Here is a 16679-nt window from a genome sequence, read left to right on the forward strand (position 1 = left end):
GGGTAAGGGTTAGGGATGGATAGGATGGGGTTTAAGAAAAGGGGTAGATATACATGTATGGATTGGGTTAGGGTTGGATTAGGGTTTAATGTTATCTGTTTAATGGAATGTATAAATGTAGATATGTAAATTATTTATATTTTTGGTTTAACTACAAGTACTTGTAAATAAAATTCAAACTTAATGAAGCCTTATGTAAAGACCAGTCTTAAGCCAAACCAGTCGCTACTCCAGTGCAATCTTTACCTAATTATCTAGCTCTTGTACCTCTGGTCTGAATCCAATAAAACATTGAAGCTTGAAGTCAGTTTAAAACTGAAGATGTCACAACAGACTTTTATTTACACAAATGTTTCTCTGGAACAGTCATAGAATCGTGAACGTATCAAGGTTAGAGTAAAAATCATGTCTAACAATGATTTTAAATGTCATGTCACACAGGGCAATTTTTTTTCTAGCAACTTGGAGCAAGTTCAAGTACACTCTGTGCTTAAAGCAATGGACACTATTGGTTATTACTCAAAATAATTATTTGCATAAAACCTAACTTGGTGACTAGTAATGGGGAGAGGTTGAAAGTATTTTTCCACGAATTTGATTTTGAGACCTCATTAATGCATATGTTGAAGTGAAAAGAATGGTCTTTGACAACTACACCAATAGTGTCCAGTGTCTTTAACTAAAGGTTTATTATTTTGACTCAAACCCAGGCTGATCAACCATTGGTCGACAAGTCGTTCAAGTGGGTCTTCACTGCGCATATTCGTTGCTAGTCAGTGGTCAGTCATGGGTCGACTAAATGTGTGCACTTGAACCATAGAGTTATATATAAGAACTAGAGGGTGCACTGGCCTATATACGCGCTCCGGCATGCGTGCAGGCGGCCATTTTCTAAGTTGACAAAACTGGCATCTCACAGCGTGTGTTTGTGCGGCCATTTTGTAAGTTGAACAAACAGCATCGCGTGAGCGTTCAATAAAAAACCTCAAACGTGTATTTCATATTCAACGCGCGTGCAGAATGACGCGCTTGTCATCTTGCGGTCCCGTGGCGTTTGTGCATGAAGCATCACTCGTGCGCCCTCTAGTTCTTATATATAACTCTATGACTTGAACTTACTCTCGGAGGCAACCAGGGCCCAATTTTATAGAGCTGCTAAGCACGAAAATTTGCTTAGCATGAAATTTCTTCCTTGATAAAAACAGGATTACCAACCAAATTTCCATTTGTTGCATATTGCGTGTTACTTGTATTCAACTGTTGTTTGCTAATCTGGAAAATCACGCGGAAGTTTGGTTGGTAATCCTGTTTTTATCAAGGAAGAAATTTCATGCTAAGCAAATTGTTGTACTTAGCAGCTCTGGCCCAGCTGCACTGAATGCACAAGGAACACTTCGGCAGCACAAGAGACTCTTCTAGCTGTGACTCACTATCAACGGGAAAATAATGAGAAATCTGAAATGCGAATGAATTTTCTAATCAGAGATTGCCTGGTTGCCTGTAAATTGCCTCGTGTGACTGATTTAAAATTGTTAAAATAAAAGAGGGTACACAATAAATAACATTTACTATTGACCTCATGCATTGAGGTCATCATGCCGCCATCTTAGAGCAAGTTCAAGTGAGCACATGTAGTCAACTACTGACAAGCAACGTTCATGCGCAGTGGTGAGGCAATCACTCGAACGACTCCTTTGGAAGCCTAGTCAACCATTGGTATCATGGTATTCAACATTCCATTGCCTTCTGCCTTTTTGCTATATCGTCACTGGTTCCCCTCTGTCGTTAACAAATATTAGTATTGACCACACTGTTGGGACCACAGAAGAGACCATGGTCATGAGACTTGTTCAAAATGGTCGACCACGGTAGTCTACCACTGGTCGACCACCCTGGGTTTGAGTCATAATAGTCAACCTTTAGTTAACCATGGTGCATACTCGACTTGCTCTTAGAGGTAACTGATCATGAATTCATGGAAGTTGCACATCTGTGAATGGAACACACAGGGTGAGCTGATAAACACTTTCTTGTTTTACCTGTGGCTTGAGGGCGCCCTACTCAAATGACGTAATGTGCGTAAAGTCTACAAGACATTATCAAGACACCCCAATGTAAGCTTGGGCGATATCGATTTATTTTATTCACGATATATCGCCGACATTATATCGCGATATTCGATATAATCGCGATTAATTAAATTTGACATCATCAGTCTTCAAACTCCAAAGAAAGTTGTAGAAGAGACAGTCATAGCATAAGAGAGGCGTTCTAATGACCTATTCTTCTGGTTTTACTCCAAACCTATGGGGTGCAAGATGTCTCAGCTAGCAAATACATCGCGATATTTAATCGATATCGCGATCGCGATATATCGCGATATATCGATATTTCGATTAAAACCAAATCCATCCGATATCGAAATCGTTTCCAAATTAATATCGCGATATTCGATAATATCGTGATATCGCCCAAGCTTACCCCAATGTAGACTATTCTCAGATGACATCGCTATCATCAAGCATCCAGGTTGGATTTCAAATAAAGCCTGGTTAATACTTCCTGCAAATTTGAAACATTAGCAGCAACAACTGGGCTGTAACATCAACACTCCTATTGCATTCACATTGGCAGGAAGTATGAACCGTTCTTACCAACATCTCAAAAGCATGCCCATTAATCTTACTACATTATACATGAATATCATTGTGATGTAAAAACCCTGGCCCTCTTCAAAATAAAAATATATCACAAAATAAAATAGTTTGTACAAGTGATAATTTCTTCCTGAAGACATTAGAAAGCATGTCCAGGGTTCATTCAGTGTGTAACTAGATGCTTTAAAGACATTGGACGCCTTTGGTAATTGTTCTCGTCTTCCCACTTGGTGTATCTCAAAATATGCATGAAAAAACAAACCTGTGAAAATTTGAACTCAATTGGTCGTTGAAGTTGCGGGATAATAATGAAAGAAAAAACACCCTTCTCACACAAAAATGTGTTTTTTAGACACTTGATTTCAGGACCTCAAAATCAAATTCGTGGAAACTTACTTCTTTTTTGAAAACTTGATTACTTCAGAGGGAGCCATTTCTCACAATGTTTTATACTTTCAACAGCTCTCTATTGAATGTTACCAAGTAAAGTTTTTATGTTTACAATTATTTTGAGTAATTACTGATAGTGTCCAGTGCTTATAAGCGTCCCATCCAGCTATATACGCGAGGGTAACACAACAACAACACAACAACACTCCATAAAAGATGTCAACCAACTTATGGAAATGGATGAATTGGTTTTATGTTGTGCATTATGTTACACACATGTCGCTGGATAAGTTATCTAGTAAGGTAAACGAATCAGAGAACATCAACAAAACAGCACTCTTACAGTTTCCATAACGACCCAAAACCTAGAAGTCGTTGTCACTATCGTCTGGTTCTTCCTGCCTCCGACCTTTCCTCGTTGTGGGACCTTCGACCTCCAGGTCGTCGCTGTCACCGTCATCATCATCAAGGAGATCGTCATCATCAACACTGATGCTGTCATCGTTAATGGAATCGTTTGAGTCCTCCTGTGTCAAAGGTCAGATTGAGGTTAAAGGTTAATAATAATCATAAAAAAGTTTCTTAAGTAAGTTTTTAAACAGCACTTTCAAAGTACCCCTGATCACTGGGTCATTGATTTCATTCTTTAAATCATCTCAGCTCACTGAGGAGTATACAGCCTGTACAACAAAAATACTGACATTACAAACTAGGGGCAGAGTATACTTTTGGTAATGTTACGGTCATTTGTTTTTGGAGTACCAACCTTTAACCTGATATTGTTTCAGCTTTGCCAGTGTTTTATTGATTTTTGATCAGAACCAAGCAATTCTCTTTTATTGAGATCAAGATTTGAAATGTACAGAAAGTTTCTTGTATGACATTGCAGGAATTACGGATAAGAAGCAACATGGAAAATTATCAAACATCCAATTTGAAAATACACCAGTAGCTTAAATAGTATTTTTGGAGTTGATGATTTTAATCAAAAACAATCATTCCTTATACTGTTTTTGCGACAGAATTTAACACAAACCACCATAAATCCCAATCATATTCAAATAAAAAATAAAAAGTCCCCCGGAGAAAACAAATTGGAAAAACTGTGATTAAAGAGAAATATATATGAAACGACAAAATAGGTTGATTTTTCCAGAGTAGGAGAGTGACAGTAAATAATACATAGCAGTTGAGTAAAACAGAGAAATTGATTTATAATAAATAATTTGTCTGGGTTAGAAAGACGAGACTGATAATAATGTCATTCTTTCCTCCGGCTGTATGTCATGTTCTTTGTTTTCTATCATCGTTGAATAAAACATCAACTAATCAAATAAAAATTTGAAAGATTATGGATGTGCCCTATTTCAGAGCGCAGTATTAGATAAGAGCAGTCTGGAAATCATTTTTACTGAAATTGGGATGCCCACTTCATCTGTAACTTGCAGATAAAGTTATGTTTGGAAAAGAAGAGTGAAATCATACATGTAGCCTGCAGAGAAAATTTGCGAGTAGGGAAGAAAGTGTAGCCACGAAGACAGTTCTGATAGATATTTTCCCAGGACATGGGTGCATCAAACAAATTTGTTTGTGGTAAGGAACAGCACACATCTTCCATGAAGTTTCCCGTTTATACAGTATGCCTAGAAACACTCCAAGTAAGATGATGTACTTTCTCATAACGTGTGAGATGTCATATCTGTAATAGTAATTATTACGTAAAATGTAATGCTGGCATGTTATATGTATGAGGAGTGCAAGGCATTAATTCTTACGCAACAATCTGTTTTATGACTTGGGAGGTCGGATGGTTGGGTTTTAATAGAGGGGGTGGGGGGTGGGGGGGGGGGAAACAGACATAATAACCATCAGAACACTGTAAGCCAATAATAACTAACTGTCAAAAATAAAATGACAGCGCGGTTTATTTTTTAAAAATAAAATTACCTTCAACACATCTTGTATCAAACAGAAGGTTTGTGACGACTGCAACGGTTTCATTTATTGATTGATTGATTTGCGCATCTCTTAGGCGCATCGCGACTTTGTGGCATTTGGAGGTCACAAGGTCATTGTCAATGGCAGTCGATACTTGGCCTTGTTTGTTTTCCTTGAGGTTGTTCTATGATCGATGTTTAAACATCTGGCCAATATTTGTTCCCCAAAATAGCATGTCAAAATAAAGGATGAAGTGCAATCCACAAGCAAAAGTATTGTTGAAGCACCATTCAGTTTTAGAAAATTGTATCACTAAATATTGCTGTTTAGACCTTTCCATTGTTGAGAAACAGGGCCCAATTTCACAGAGCTGCTATCACCAAAAAATGCTTAGCATAAAATTTCTTCCTTGATTAAACCAGGATCACCAACCAAAGTTCCTTTTGTTGCATGTTGCTTGTTACTGGTATTTAGCTAATGTTTATCCTGAAAATCACAAGCAAATTTGGTTGGTAATCCTGTTTTTAAAAAAGGCAAGCTCTATGAAATCGGGCTCAGGTCGCAATAGTTAGCATGGATGGTACAAATTTAGAAAATAAACAGTCAATCGTGTTAACAGCTTTTCAGACAAAATTCAAAGTAGTTTGCAATCTTTCAATTTAATAAATACCCCAAGATTAGTTGCTTTGTTTCAAACAAAATCAACACTTTTTTGAAGAGTTGTGAACTGTGGCCATCTGTTTCTGTTTTGTGTTTATGGCTTTCCGTAGTTTTCCAAACTTGGTTGTCAAAAGCTCAGGCTGTGACATTGTGATAGAAAGGTTCTGTAGTTTTGAGGCATTGCACGGTGAGGTGTCAATGTACATGTATATTCGGTTTGCTATAACATGTGATCTACTTTGCTGAACAGATTTTGTTCTTTTGGAACTAGGTCTTGCTAAATATTGTCATTAACGCTTTGTATTAATTCTTCTAGTCTTCAGTCATGATATTTGGTCCTTGAGAAAAAAGTAGGAATATTTAATCAAGTACAAGGGCTCAACTATTGTGTAGACATGGTGTAGGCTTTAATAGACATTTCAGGCTATTTAAACATATTTTTTTTAAGGGCAACAAGAATCGAAAATCAGACTTAAATACAAGGATAATCATGTCTGAGTCTTGCCTGAATCTAAACACAGCTCCAATTTTTTACACAATACGCTTTCAAATATCATCCTCAAAATACCCTCATCATTCCAAATCGCGCACGTCTCAACATGAGAGATCCTTCAAACAGTGTACCATCCAATGCAAGGCTCTGTAATTCACTACCTGCTTCTGTTGTTGTAGCTCAATCAGGCCAGTCTTTCAAATCATGAATTCATAAATTGCTCATTAAAGTCTCCCCCCACCCCACCCCCCCTAACATTTTATGGACTCTGGCTGTAGTTCACCACTAATAGCTTCTAATAGCTGCTTGAGTAGCACCAAAAACAAACAAGTCTCACAAATATCCGTCTACTTCCACTTGATTAATTTTTGTTAAGATAATAAAACCCTTCTTCCCTCCACCCCCTCTCCACTATATAATAAAATAGCGGAGTAATTAAAAAACAATTCTACATACCTCATCGCTGTCTCCGCCTCCCATGTTTCCGAACACTTTGGAATTATTATTCCTTGATCCCCCTGGAACAAAAACAGAAACAAGTGGAGGAAAAAATCAAAAAATCAATTAAACAAATTGTCCGGTCCTCTTTCCCATCTGCGGTCACACTTGGTGATCCCTCGATCCTTTTTATGTTGATTAGGCTTACTGAATTGGTCCTATGATGTTTGCAAACCAATCTATGACACAGATGTTTCAAGTACTACGTCCTACACATGCTACCACACGTCACGGAACAAATCGCCAACACTAGTAAAATCATCTGTTTCTTTAACCAATTAAAAAAAAAACTAAAGACAAATCTTTTCAACTAAGTAAATGTTTCTTGTTTTGTGACCCTTTGATGTTTTCTTAGATATTGTACTTTGTTATTATTCAGTTGAAAAGCGCAAGACTGCTGCCGTCGATTTCACAAAACTCTTCCTAACTTAAGACTAATCTTAGGACTTAGGGCGAGTCCCAACCCTGCACTGTAGCATGTAGACCTTAAGATTAATCCTAAGTTAGGAAGAGCAACTCGTCCTAACTCGAGATAAGACGAGTCCTAACTCTTTGTGAAATCGACGGCTGGACTTATTCTTTCAGGAGCTTACAGGTCCAACACTTATAGGTGACCGTCCTGGGGCCTAAGGTCCAGTGTAAAATTTAAGCCCGGTACAATTGGCTTCTCTTGTTGAGATGGACAGATGACATAAAGCGTTGGACCACATCAGTGGAGACGCCAGTTACCACCCTGCTGAATAGCAGAGATGGTTGGAGGGCTGTACATGTATAATGAAGGCAACAGCAGCACAATTTAGTGTCAATAGACCAAGAAGAAGAAGACAAGGCCTTGAAATGGGATGCCCACTGAGGTGAGTCTTCCAGCCAGACGAAGCTTGACTAACATTTCTTGATTGATAATATAACATTTATTTCAATGCCATCCTTAGAATTAGTGATGCTCACTCAAGCGTGAGGCAGACCATCTGGCATCCTCTATAGTGGCAACCTCCTTTGTGAATGTCACCATCTCAAATTGAAAACTTGCCATATGGCAGACAGTCAGCCAAAAAGTGTTCATTTTGTGCCATTTATGAGTTTTTTATGTATCAAGACTGACGTATTATGGCCAAATGGTTATGCGCACTTTAGAGCAGCACTGTTTGGTTTGGGTTTGAATCCTTTGCCAAAACCTCATAGCACCCTATTAATTTATCCACCATATCTCAAAATGTCTCATGCTTATTGCACAAGCCCAAAGTGACCCTACCTGGTTTGGGTCGTTCCCTTCTCGGTGGTGGAGCTCGGACCTTAGCCTCCTCACTCCCGCTATCACTGACATCATCATCATCGTCGTCGTCATCGTCATCATCGACAACATCCAGCCCAGGTATCTCGTCTCCTCCTAGGATCTCATCCGATACTCTGATGCGGGCATCCTCCTCCTTCAGTCTGTTCTGCATCCTCTTCATGGTTGTCTCTGTCTCCTGGAAGAAAGACGGAGAAATACATGTATGATAATCTTTAGACTACCAGCCCCTTACCTCCACCCACTCCCCTTTTGTCTCCCTGTTCATTATTTACCCCTTTGTGCTTTGTTGTGTGCTTTCTCTCTATTCATGTATGTCCACTTCACTGCTTTTGGAAAATCCTACAGTCTATGTAAAACTTTGAAGGGACACCAAGGCCAAGACCAGAGGCAACAGAGGCTGGGGCACCAGGGCCAAGACCAGAGGCAACAGGGGCCAGGGCACCAAGGCCAAGACCAGAGGCAGAAGGGCCGGGGCACCAGGGCCAAGACCAGAGGCAGAAGGGCCGGGGCACCAGGGCCAAAACCAGAGGCAACAGGGGCCGGGGCACCAAGGCGAGACCAGAGGCAGAAGGGCCGGGGCACCAGGGCCAAAACCAGAGGCAACAGGGGCCGGGGCACCAGGTTCAAGACCAGAGGCAGAAGGGCCGGGGCACCAGGGCCAAGACCAGAGGCAACAGGGGCTGGGGCACCAGGGCCAAGACCAGAGGCAACAGGGGCCGGGGCACCAGGGTCAAGACCAGAGGCAACAGGGGCCGGGGCACCAGGGCCAAGACCGGAGGCAACAGGGGCCGGGGCACCAGGGCCAAGACCAGAGGTAACAGGGGCTGGGGCACCAGGGCCAAGACCAGAGGCAACAGGGGTCGGGGCACCAAGGCCAAGACCAGAGGCAACAGGGGCCGGGGCACCAGGGCCAAGACCAGATGCAACAGGGGCCGGGGCACCAGGGCCAAGACCAGAGGCAACAGGGGCCGGGCACCAGGGCCAAGACCAGAGGCAACAGGGGCCGGGGCACTAGGAGGCCAAGACCAGAGGCAACAAGGGCCGGGGCACCAGGGCCAAGACCAGAGGCAACAGGGGTCGGGCACCAGGGCCAAGGCCAGAGGCAACAGGGGCCGGGGCACCAGGGCCAAGACCAGAGGCAACAGGGGCCGGGGCACCAGGGCCAAGACCAGAGGTAACAGGGGCCAGGGCACCAGGGCCAAGACCAGAGGCAACAGGGGCCGGGGCACCAGGGCCAAGACCACAGGTAACAGGGGCCGGGGCACCAGGGTCAAGACCAGAGGCAACAGGGGCTGGGGCACCAGAGCCAAGACCAGAGGCAACAGGGGCCAGGCCACCAAGGCCATGACCAGAAGCAACAGGGGTCGGGGCACCAGGGCCAAGACCAGAGGCAACAGGGGCCGGGGCACCAGGGCCAAGACCAGAGGCAACAGGGGCCGGGGCACCAGGGCCAAGACCAGAGGCAACAGGGGCCGGGGCACCAGGGCCAAGACCAGAGGCAACAGGGGCCGGGGCACCAGAGCCAAGACCAGAGGCAACAGGGGCCGGGGCACCAGGGCCGGGGCACCAGGGCCAGGACCAGAGGCAACAGGCGCCGGGGCACCAGGGCCAAGACCAGAGGCAACAGGGGCCATGACCTCAATGGGCTCTATGTAACTCCAATGACTGCTTTCAACATTTTTACTCCCAAAATGGAGCACAGGATATGCGCGTATAAGTGCAATGCAACTGCATGATGTGAAATGGGTTAATTATTTACTGCCTCAGCTCCATCCTAAACTGTATATCCATCATTCTCCCATTCAAATTGTAACTAATGTTCAATTTGGTGTGTAATAAACTGAAGTTGATAAAGTATGAGGTCGGGAGAATTATGTTGTCCAGTGTTTATAATAAATCAAAACATGCGTTGAGTTTGGATTGGATGTTCGCTTAAAGGGTTGGTGGTTTTTCTAAGCAAGATGAAATTTAAATGGCCCATAACAGACGGAAAGTATAAAGATGTAGCTCATTTAAGACCTTAATTACATGGGCTATTTTTACTCGCTCTCTACTCTCATTCGTGGTTGTGGGACTGTTAAGTTGGTTCCGGCCAATTAAATTACACAAGGGGAGCGTGTATGATTATTCACAATGTTGACTCTTCATACAGTCAAGAATCAAGGTAAACAACATACATCTACTTGGTTCATTTTCCGACACGACTTCACCATTCTGTACTATAGGCTACTTTAATTGACTGCACTCATGTCTCCTATTCTTTACTACCAGTGGCAACTTTAGTTTGCACGCACACACAAAAAACTCTAAAGCTAACAGGCTCACCAAATAGGTCCCCAAATAGGTCCCCAAATAGGTCCCCACAACAGGTTCCAAAACAGATCCCCCCCCCAAAAAAAAAAAACCCAAGACCAAACACATCCCTAAACATGTTCCACAAACATGTTCCACAAACAGGTTCCCTAAACAGGTTCCCTAAACAAGTTCCCAAAACAGGTCCCAAAACACGCTCCCCAAATACGCTCCCCAAACACGCTCCCCAAACACGCTCCCCAAATACGCTCCCCAAAGACGCTCCCCAAATATGCTTCCCAAATACGCTCCCAAAACACGCTCCCGCAACACACTCCCAAATATGCTACCCAAACAAACTCTCCAAACAGCTTCCCAAACAGGTCCCCCAAAAAGAGGCTTCCAAAACATGTTCCTAAACATGCTCCCCAAAGGAGGTAACACTAACAGGTTTCCCAAACAGGTCCCCAAAACAGGTTTTCCAATGGCTCTCCCAAATAGGTCTCCTAAACAGTTACCCTAAACAGGTACCCCAAAGTGTTTGAAAGCTTGCGACTCACATCATCTAATATTAGATAGAAAGGTATACGTTCATTCAAGGTTGCAAATAGTGTATACATGTAATACAGAGTGTTAAATATGGTCAAAATTATTTTCTACACCAGTTCCGAAACAATGAGACAAGAATAAGTGAAAATTAAACTAAAACGACAAAATATAAATCCACACAAAACTATGGTATAAATAAGAAATATTAGAGCCCACCTCGAATCTATCTTGCTCTGCTCTGCTGAATTCTTCCAGTTGTTGCTCAAGGTAGGTGAGGTTGCGGAATCGCTCAAGATACGTCTCGTACTGCTTCTCTAAATCCACTTCAAGCTTTTCGTACTCGTCCATGAAAGCAGGCCTAAGGGTTCAGAGACAACGTAATGGATTGGTAATCATTGAAAAGACAATAGATGAGTTTCAATCATCCAACAACTCACTGGCTGTTTTTATAATTATTGTAAATAGGGACCATTATCATAATGTCCAAACAACAATTTTAATTTCTCAAATACTTTTAAATGGCTTAATAGCATCTGTACACTGATGAAAAAAGTAATGCGTTGTGTGAATTTGTTCTTCTCTTTTTTGTTTGCTCTTATATATATTTATTTTTTAATACCAAAACGATTTTCGATTCTTGGTTATTTCTTATGACCCATCTACCCACAATTTTGAACACATTTATTTTTTTAACATTGACTACTCTGAATGGCCCCTTTGTATATATTTTAGAAATGAACCAAGGATTTCACATTGTCCACCTGGGGAAACTGAGGGAAACCTGATAGTAAGAGTGCTTGCTATGTGATCCAAAATAACTTTGGGTAAACCCCACCCTCTTCTAGAGTTCAGGGTTCTTTTACACGTGGAAGCGTCGTGGCCAATCAGGTAAGAGCACCAAATTCAATCTCAGGTGTTTCTGGTCAGCAGAGTGCGAGTTAGAAATCCCCAAGCCCCAAGCCGTGACACTTATATGTCCTTGCCATTGCTTCGTCCTACGAATGGGACGTAAAGCCATTGGTCCCATGTGTTGTGTAACGCATGTAAAAGAACCCAGTGCGTGCACTTTTTGAAAAGAGAAGGGGTTCGCCTAGGTGTTCCTGGCTGTGGCTGCTACACGCGCCTTAGCACCTTTTAAATCATTACATGGTGTGCTAAGGATTAGGTCTCATACATTTCAAAATCTTCATCCCACTCACCTTGCAGTAAAAATAATTGGCGCTATTGTATCCTTTGGAAAGGCAGGTTATAAATACATGAATTATTACTATTATTACACTCACTATCCTAGTACACAGGACTGTATAAAGGACAAAGAAATAATGCTCAAGGACACATGTGTCACAATCAGGACTCGAACCCACAGTCTGCTGATCAGAAACACAAGCGCTTGGGTTCTTATCCGCTCGGGCCACACAGCACCACTATGTTAGGTTCTTACCAGTATCAATCCTCCAAAGACATACAATTATGTCAGCCTGATATAATGTCCGAAATGAAAACATAGGATTTTAAATTTTGGTTATTCTTCCATTAGCATCAATGTATATCCTCGAGGCTTGTAGATAACTTAGTCTGTTACCCTTTCTTTGGTGAGATGACAGTAACATCTATATATAGCCATTGTGTGAGCGAGGTACTAGACCAAGGTTTTGGTTTCATACCTGACAGACTGAAGAGTCTGAAGACGTTTCTGGTTCCTCTCCAGCTCGGCTTTCTTCTTCTCAATCTTAGCCTCCAGGTTGGCTTCGTCCGATGCCACGTTCTCCAACATCTGCTGGGTCTTTTTTATTGACACCTGAAAAGAATTGCAGAAACAAAATTGAGTCTTGTACCCATAGACCTTATAGATTGGTTGCAATACGCATCATCGATCACCATCTATTATGGATTAACAAGGGAAAGAGCACAGGTGTTGTATTGTGCCTACACTTTTTCCTTGTTTTCAAAGATGGGGGTTGATGACGCGTATTGCAATCTATCATTCATTATTAGTAGATGCCTCTGAAGAATGTCCGGTTTGGATCAAAAGCTAAGGCCATCTACCCTACTCATTATATTATTATTAGTAGTAGTATTTTTACTTATTTGGCATATCAAAAAGAACAAAACAAAATATTAAAAGAATGAAACAATCAGGGATATGACAGGCTTTAAAGTTAAATGGAATTTTCATCATTATTGAAAAATGTGGAGTTTTCGGGTATGACCTGGCTTTAACAGCCCCACCATATGGTTTTATCTCCATGTTTTGATGAATTTGATCTTAATTATTTATAAAAAAGGACCTCAAAAATATTATATTATTGTGTTTTTTTTTTTTTTGGGGGGGGGGGTTGAAAAAACTTAGAAAAATCACATCCCTGAATAATACAAACAGGAAAAAACGCCAATTTCGTTTCGTTTCACCAAATTTCATTTATTTTGGCTGTGAAGCCATGTATGAACTCAAAGAAAAGCTAGTTCTCACTTTAGCTAGTCAAGAACCCCATGGAGAGAAACAAGGAAGGAAGTTCTATTTTAAGAAGTAGGAGGAAAACCCCAGAAAAAATGTGCCAGGGAAAGACCCACACAGCCGATAGGCAGCAGGGACTGATGAAAACTCAACCCATACAGTGCCCCCAGAGGGGAAAGGGGAGAGGGATTCAAACCAGGGGGGTGCTAGAGGTGAAAACTCAACCCATACAGTGCCCCCCAGAGGGGAGAGGGGAGAGGGATTCAAACCAGGGGGTGCTAGAGGTGGAAGAAGGATAAAAGAAACCAGTACACCAGCCCAACCACTAATGATGGCACTAAAAGCTAACTAAATAACTACGTCTCAAAGGCCTAACCCTGATGCCACTGGCTGCATCAAAGAAGTAAAATATCTTTACTACTTTAATAACTGTTGAATGTAAAAGGGCTAAAAGGTTTTTGGAAGGCAGGTTTTTTTTTATTCATTTTGCTACCTAAATATGCTTAAACGCTTTCGGTCTCTCAGACTGCAACCATGAAAAAAAAAAAGAAAAAAAAGAGAAAAAACAACATTTGTAGTAAGTCGGTAATGGTTAAAGTCAATAGTCATTAATATAAAAAAAATGGCTGGCTGGCACTTCCCATGTTGCATCGTTAATCCTAAAGTCTTAGTTCTAACCCCGCTTTACTAAATTTATCTTCGTTCAACCTAAATTATTAAAGAAAACCTTACACTTTTTTAAAAGTATATATATATTTTTTTTTGGGGGGGGGGGGGGAACAACAAGTCATTAATTAAGTCCCAATAGCCTCATTAGAAGAATTCAGGTAAATTTCTAATCATGTGTTGTCGTCCTACAGTTTGATCTTTCTGCAAGACAAACATTTACAGCTGGCAATTGGGAAAACTAATACATGAGACCCTTGGGTTTGTCCTTAATGAACAAACAACCTTTTTGTTTTTCTGGGAATTAGAGCCTTCAAAAAATGCTGAGTGAACAAATCGCCCAGAAAAACATTTTTCCAAACTCGCTTGAATCAGTTTTCCTTCATTTATTTGATCTGTGTCTTGTTCCCCAACCATGAGCACCATTTATGTGGAACTAGCAAAGCTCAAATTAACTGTGTTATTAAAATGTCTTCTTAGATAAGGCTCTAGGCAGCGGAAATGATCGAGGGGGGGGGGATTCTCCCCCCCCCCCCAGTTACTGTCTTTGCCAACCTCAATTTTCCCCTGAAATTCAATTTAACAGGAGCTCAAGAATAACAATGATGTAAGTCTGTCATCATTGTTTAATAAATTGTAGGGGATTACAAATAATGTATTACATTTATAAGGGATTAAAAACAATGTTTTACATTTGTAGGGTATTACAAAAAAATGTTTTACATTTGAAGGGGATTAAGATGAGTAGCCAAGAACAAAAGAGATGTCAATCATTCACCCTAGATAGTCTCTGGGCTGACAGTTTCAAAGAAGAGGATTTTTTTCGTTTTATCATCTCACAACTTTCCTGTTCAACAGATGAAGGACAAACTGTCCTCCCATTGTTATTGCCATTCTTTATTTGCTTATTGTACCCTGTGTAAGAGCGCTCTATAAATGCCTTCTATTATGTTATTACTATTAACCGTCCACCCTGTTCAACTGTAAAGAAAGTTTTGAAGCTTTTTTTTCTTTTTCGGTTAAACGGTTATCCGCTTAAATAAACATCCCAAAATATCCCACACTCCCCTTTACCAGCCGACACTACCCAAGTAAAACCAGTATGAAAAGAAATGGTTTTTACCTCAACACCTTTGATGCTTCCACGAAGGCCTTTCTCAATCTCGTTGATCTCCAGTGGTTTGTTAATTGCCGCTGTTCTAACCTCCTGTTATCATAAATGAACGGAAATAATAAGCGTTTTCATAAGGCAATCAGCGTTAATTTGTCACGTATTTACCTCCAGATGACAAAGCTAACAACGTCATTATCCACCCACAGATCTTCTGACACAGCTTGCTAACGTCAACATCAACCTCCAGGGCCCAATTTCATGGTTCTGCTAACGCTGAATTATGTGCTGACGATCATTATCCATGCTTACTGTAAAAGCGCTGAATTTCTACGCTAGCTGTGTAATCTATAATGCCAAGTTACTTGGAAGTAACATGGAGTACACACGCGCAAAATCAAATATGCCCTGCTAACCCATGAAATCACGCTTGATGTAAGCTCAAAATTCCCTGCTTCTGTAATCACCAAATCTTTGCATACTGTATGGTAAGCAGAGATTTGAAATTGGGCCCTGATCTACTGACAAAGATAACTAACGTCATTAGTCAAATATTGGTCTCTAAAATAATTTTTGGGAAAAAAATTGAACATTTCATAGAGTTGTTTACAGATATTCAAGGTCTGATTTTTGGCTGATTTGACTCAAAAAATTAAAATGAAATTTTACAAGTACAAGGCTAATCTTGTATTTTTTTTGAGAGGGGGAAGAAAGTTATAAGCTTTCATTTAGGACACGTCTGAAAAAAAAAACATAAAGAAGAAGTGGTAGTTAATTAAAAACGAAAAATGAACTATTGTCCAAAACGTTTTCAGGAAATTTTCAGTGGAATCAAGGAGAGTTGCTAGCTTTGCTTTTGAGCTACTTTTGTTTGACCCTTAGCAGAGAGTGCCCCACTGAAATGGCGTCATGTGCATCAAAGGTCTAATGTTCAAGACCAATATTGGAACTTTGTGTGACCCAACATACACATGAAAACACACCTATGACAATTTAACTCATTTAGGGGACACTTTCGTCCGCGACAGATGTCTGCCAACTACAACTACTAGAGGACAGCCATTGTGTTTAATATTACAAGTGCCCAGTGCTTTGATACAAAATAGTAAATTAATGACCTTCTTTGTACCAGTACGGCCTCTGACCACACCTGATAATGTTTCACAGGCGCTGGTACACTCAACTTCACCTTTCTAGGAAAACGCAATGCGACTGAAACGACACCCTCCTCGCTCGAGTCATTTTCAAATGGAGCATGTACGTGTCTTTCCTGATTGGCATCTTCAGAACTAATCAACCACTTGGTGGCGGAAGTACTGGACCTAATTTCACGGCTCTGCTTACCGCTGTATTATGCGCTCCTGACCGCACAAATTCCTTGCAAACCTATGAAATAGGCTTGACGTAAGGCTATTTACATACAGGTAACCAGTTCCAGGCAATCTCCCACAAGGAGATTTGGTTTCAGTTTTCTCATTATATTCTTGGGGAAAGTGAGTTACAGCTATGTAGAAGAATGTCTCTTGTGCTAAAAATGTTCCTCTGTGAATACAGTACTGTTGGTTGCCTCCTAGTTGCCTGAACACATTGCCCTGTGTGACAAGGCCTTAAAGGGACACGTTGCTTTGGATTCTAACAAACATGACTCCAAATTGCATTGTTTTACTTTTACGTCA

The 16679-nt window shown here is 41.1% G+C and overlaps 1 protein-coding gene across 1 annotated transcript in view; it reads right to left on the minus strand.

The window, feature by feature from the left end:
- Positions 1-345: 345 nt before the first annotated feature.
- The window catches only part of LOC139944008 (clusterin-associated protein 1-like), a 54782-nt gene continuing 38448 nt past the window's right edge, over positions 346-16679 (minus strand). Inside the window, exons 6-11 of the mRNA XM_071940935.1 lie at positions 15016-15099; positions 12436-12569; positions 10988-11129; positions 7889-8105; positions 6595-6656; positions 346-3574 (exon numbers count right to left, since the gene is read on the minus strand). Of these exons, the coding sequence (XP_071797036.1) occupies positions 3413-3574; positions 6595-6656; positions 7889-8105; positions 10988-11129; positions 12436-12569; positions 15016-15099 (801 nt within the window). The 3' untranslated portion in view covers positions 346-3412. The remainder of the gene's footprint in view (positions 3575-6594; positions 6657-7888; positions 8106-10987; positions 11130-12435; positions 12570-15015; positions 15100-16679) is intronic.

The sequence above is a fragment of the Asterias amurensis genome, chromosome 11 (genome assembly GCF_032118995.1).
Source record: "Asterias amurensis chromosome 11, ASM3211899v1".
Taxonomy (NCBI): domain Eukaryota; kingdom Metazoa; phylum Echinodermata; class Asteroidea; order Forcipulatida; family Asteriidae; genus Asterias; species Asterias amurensis.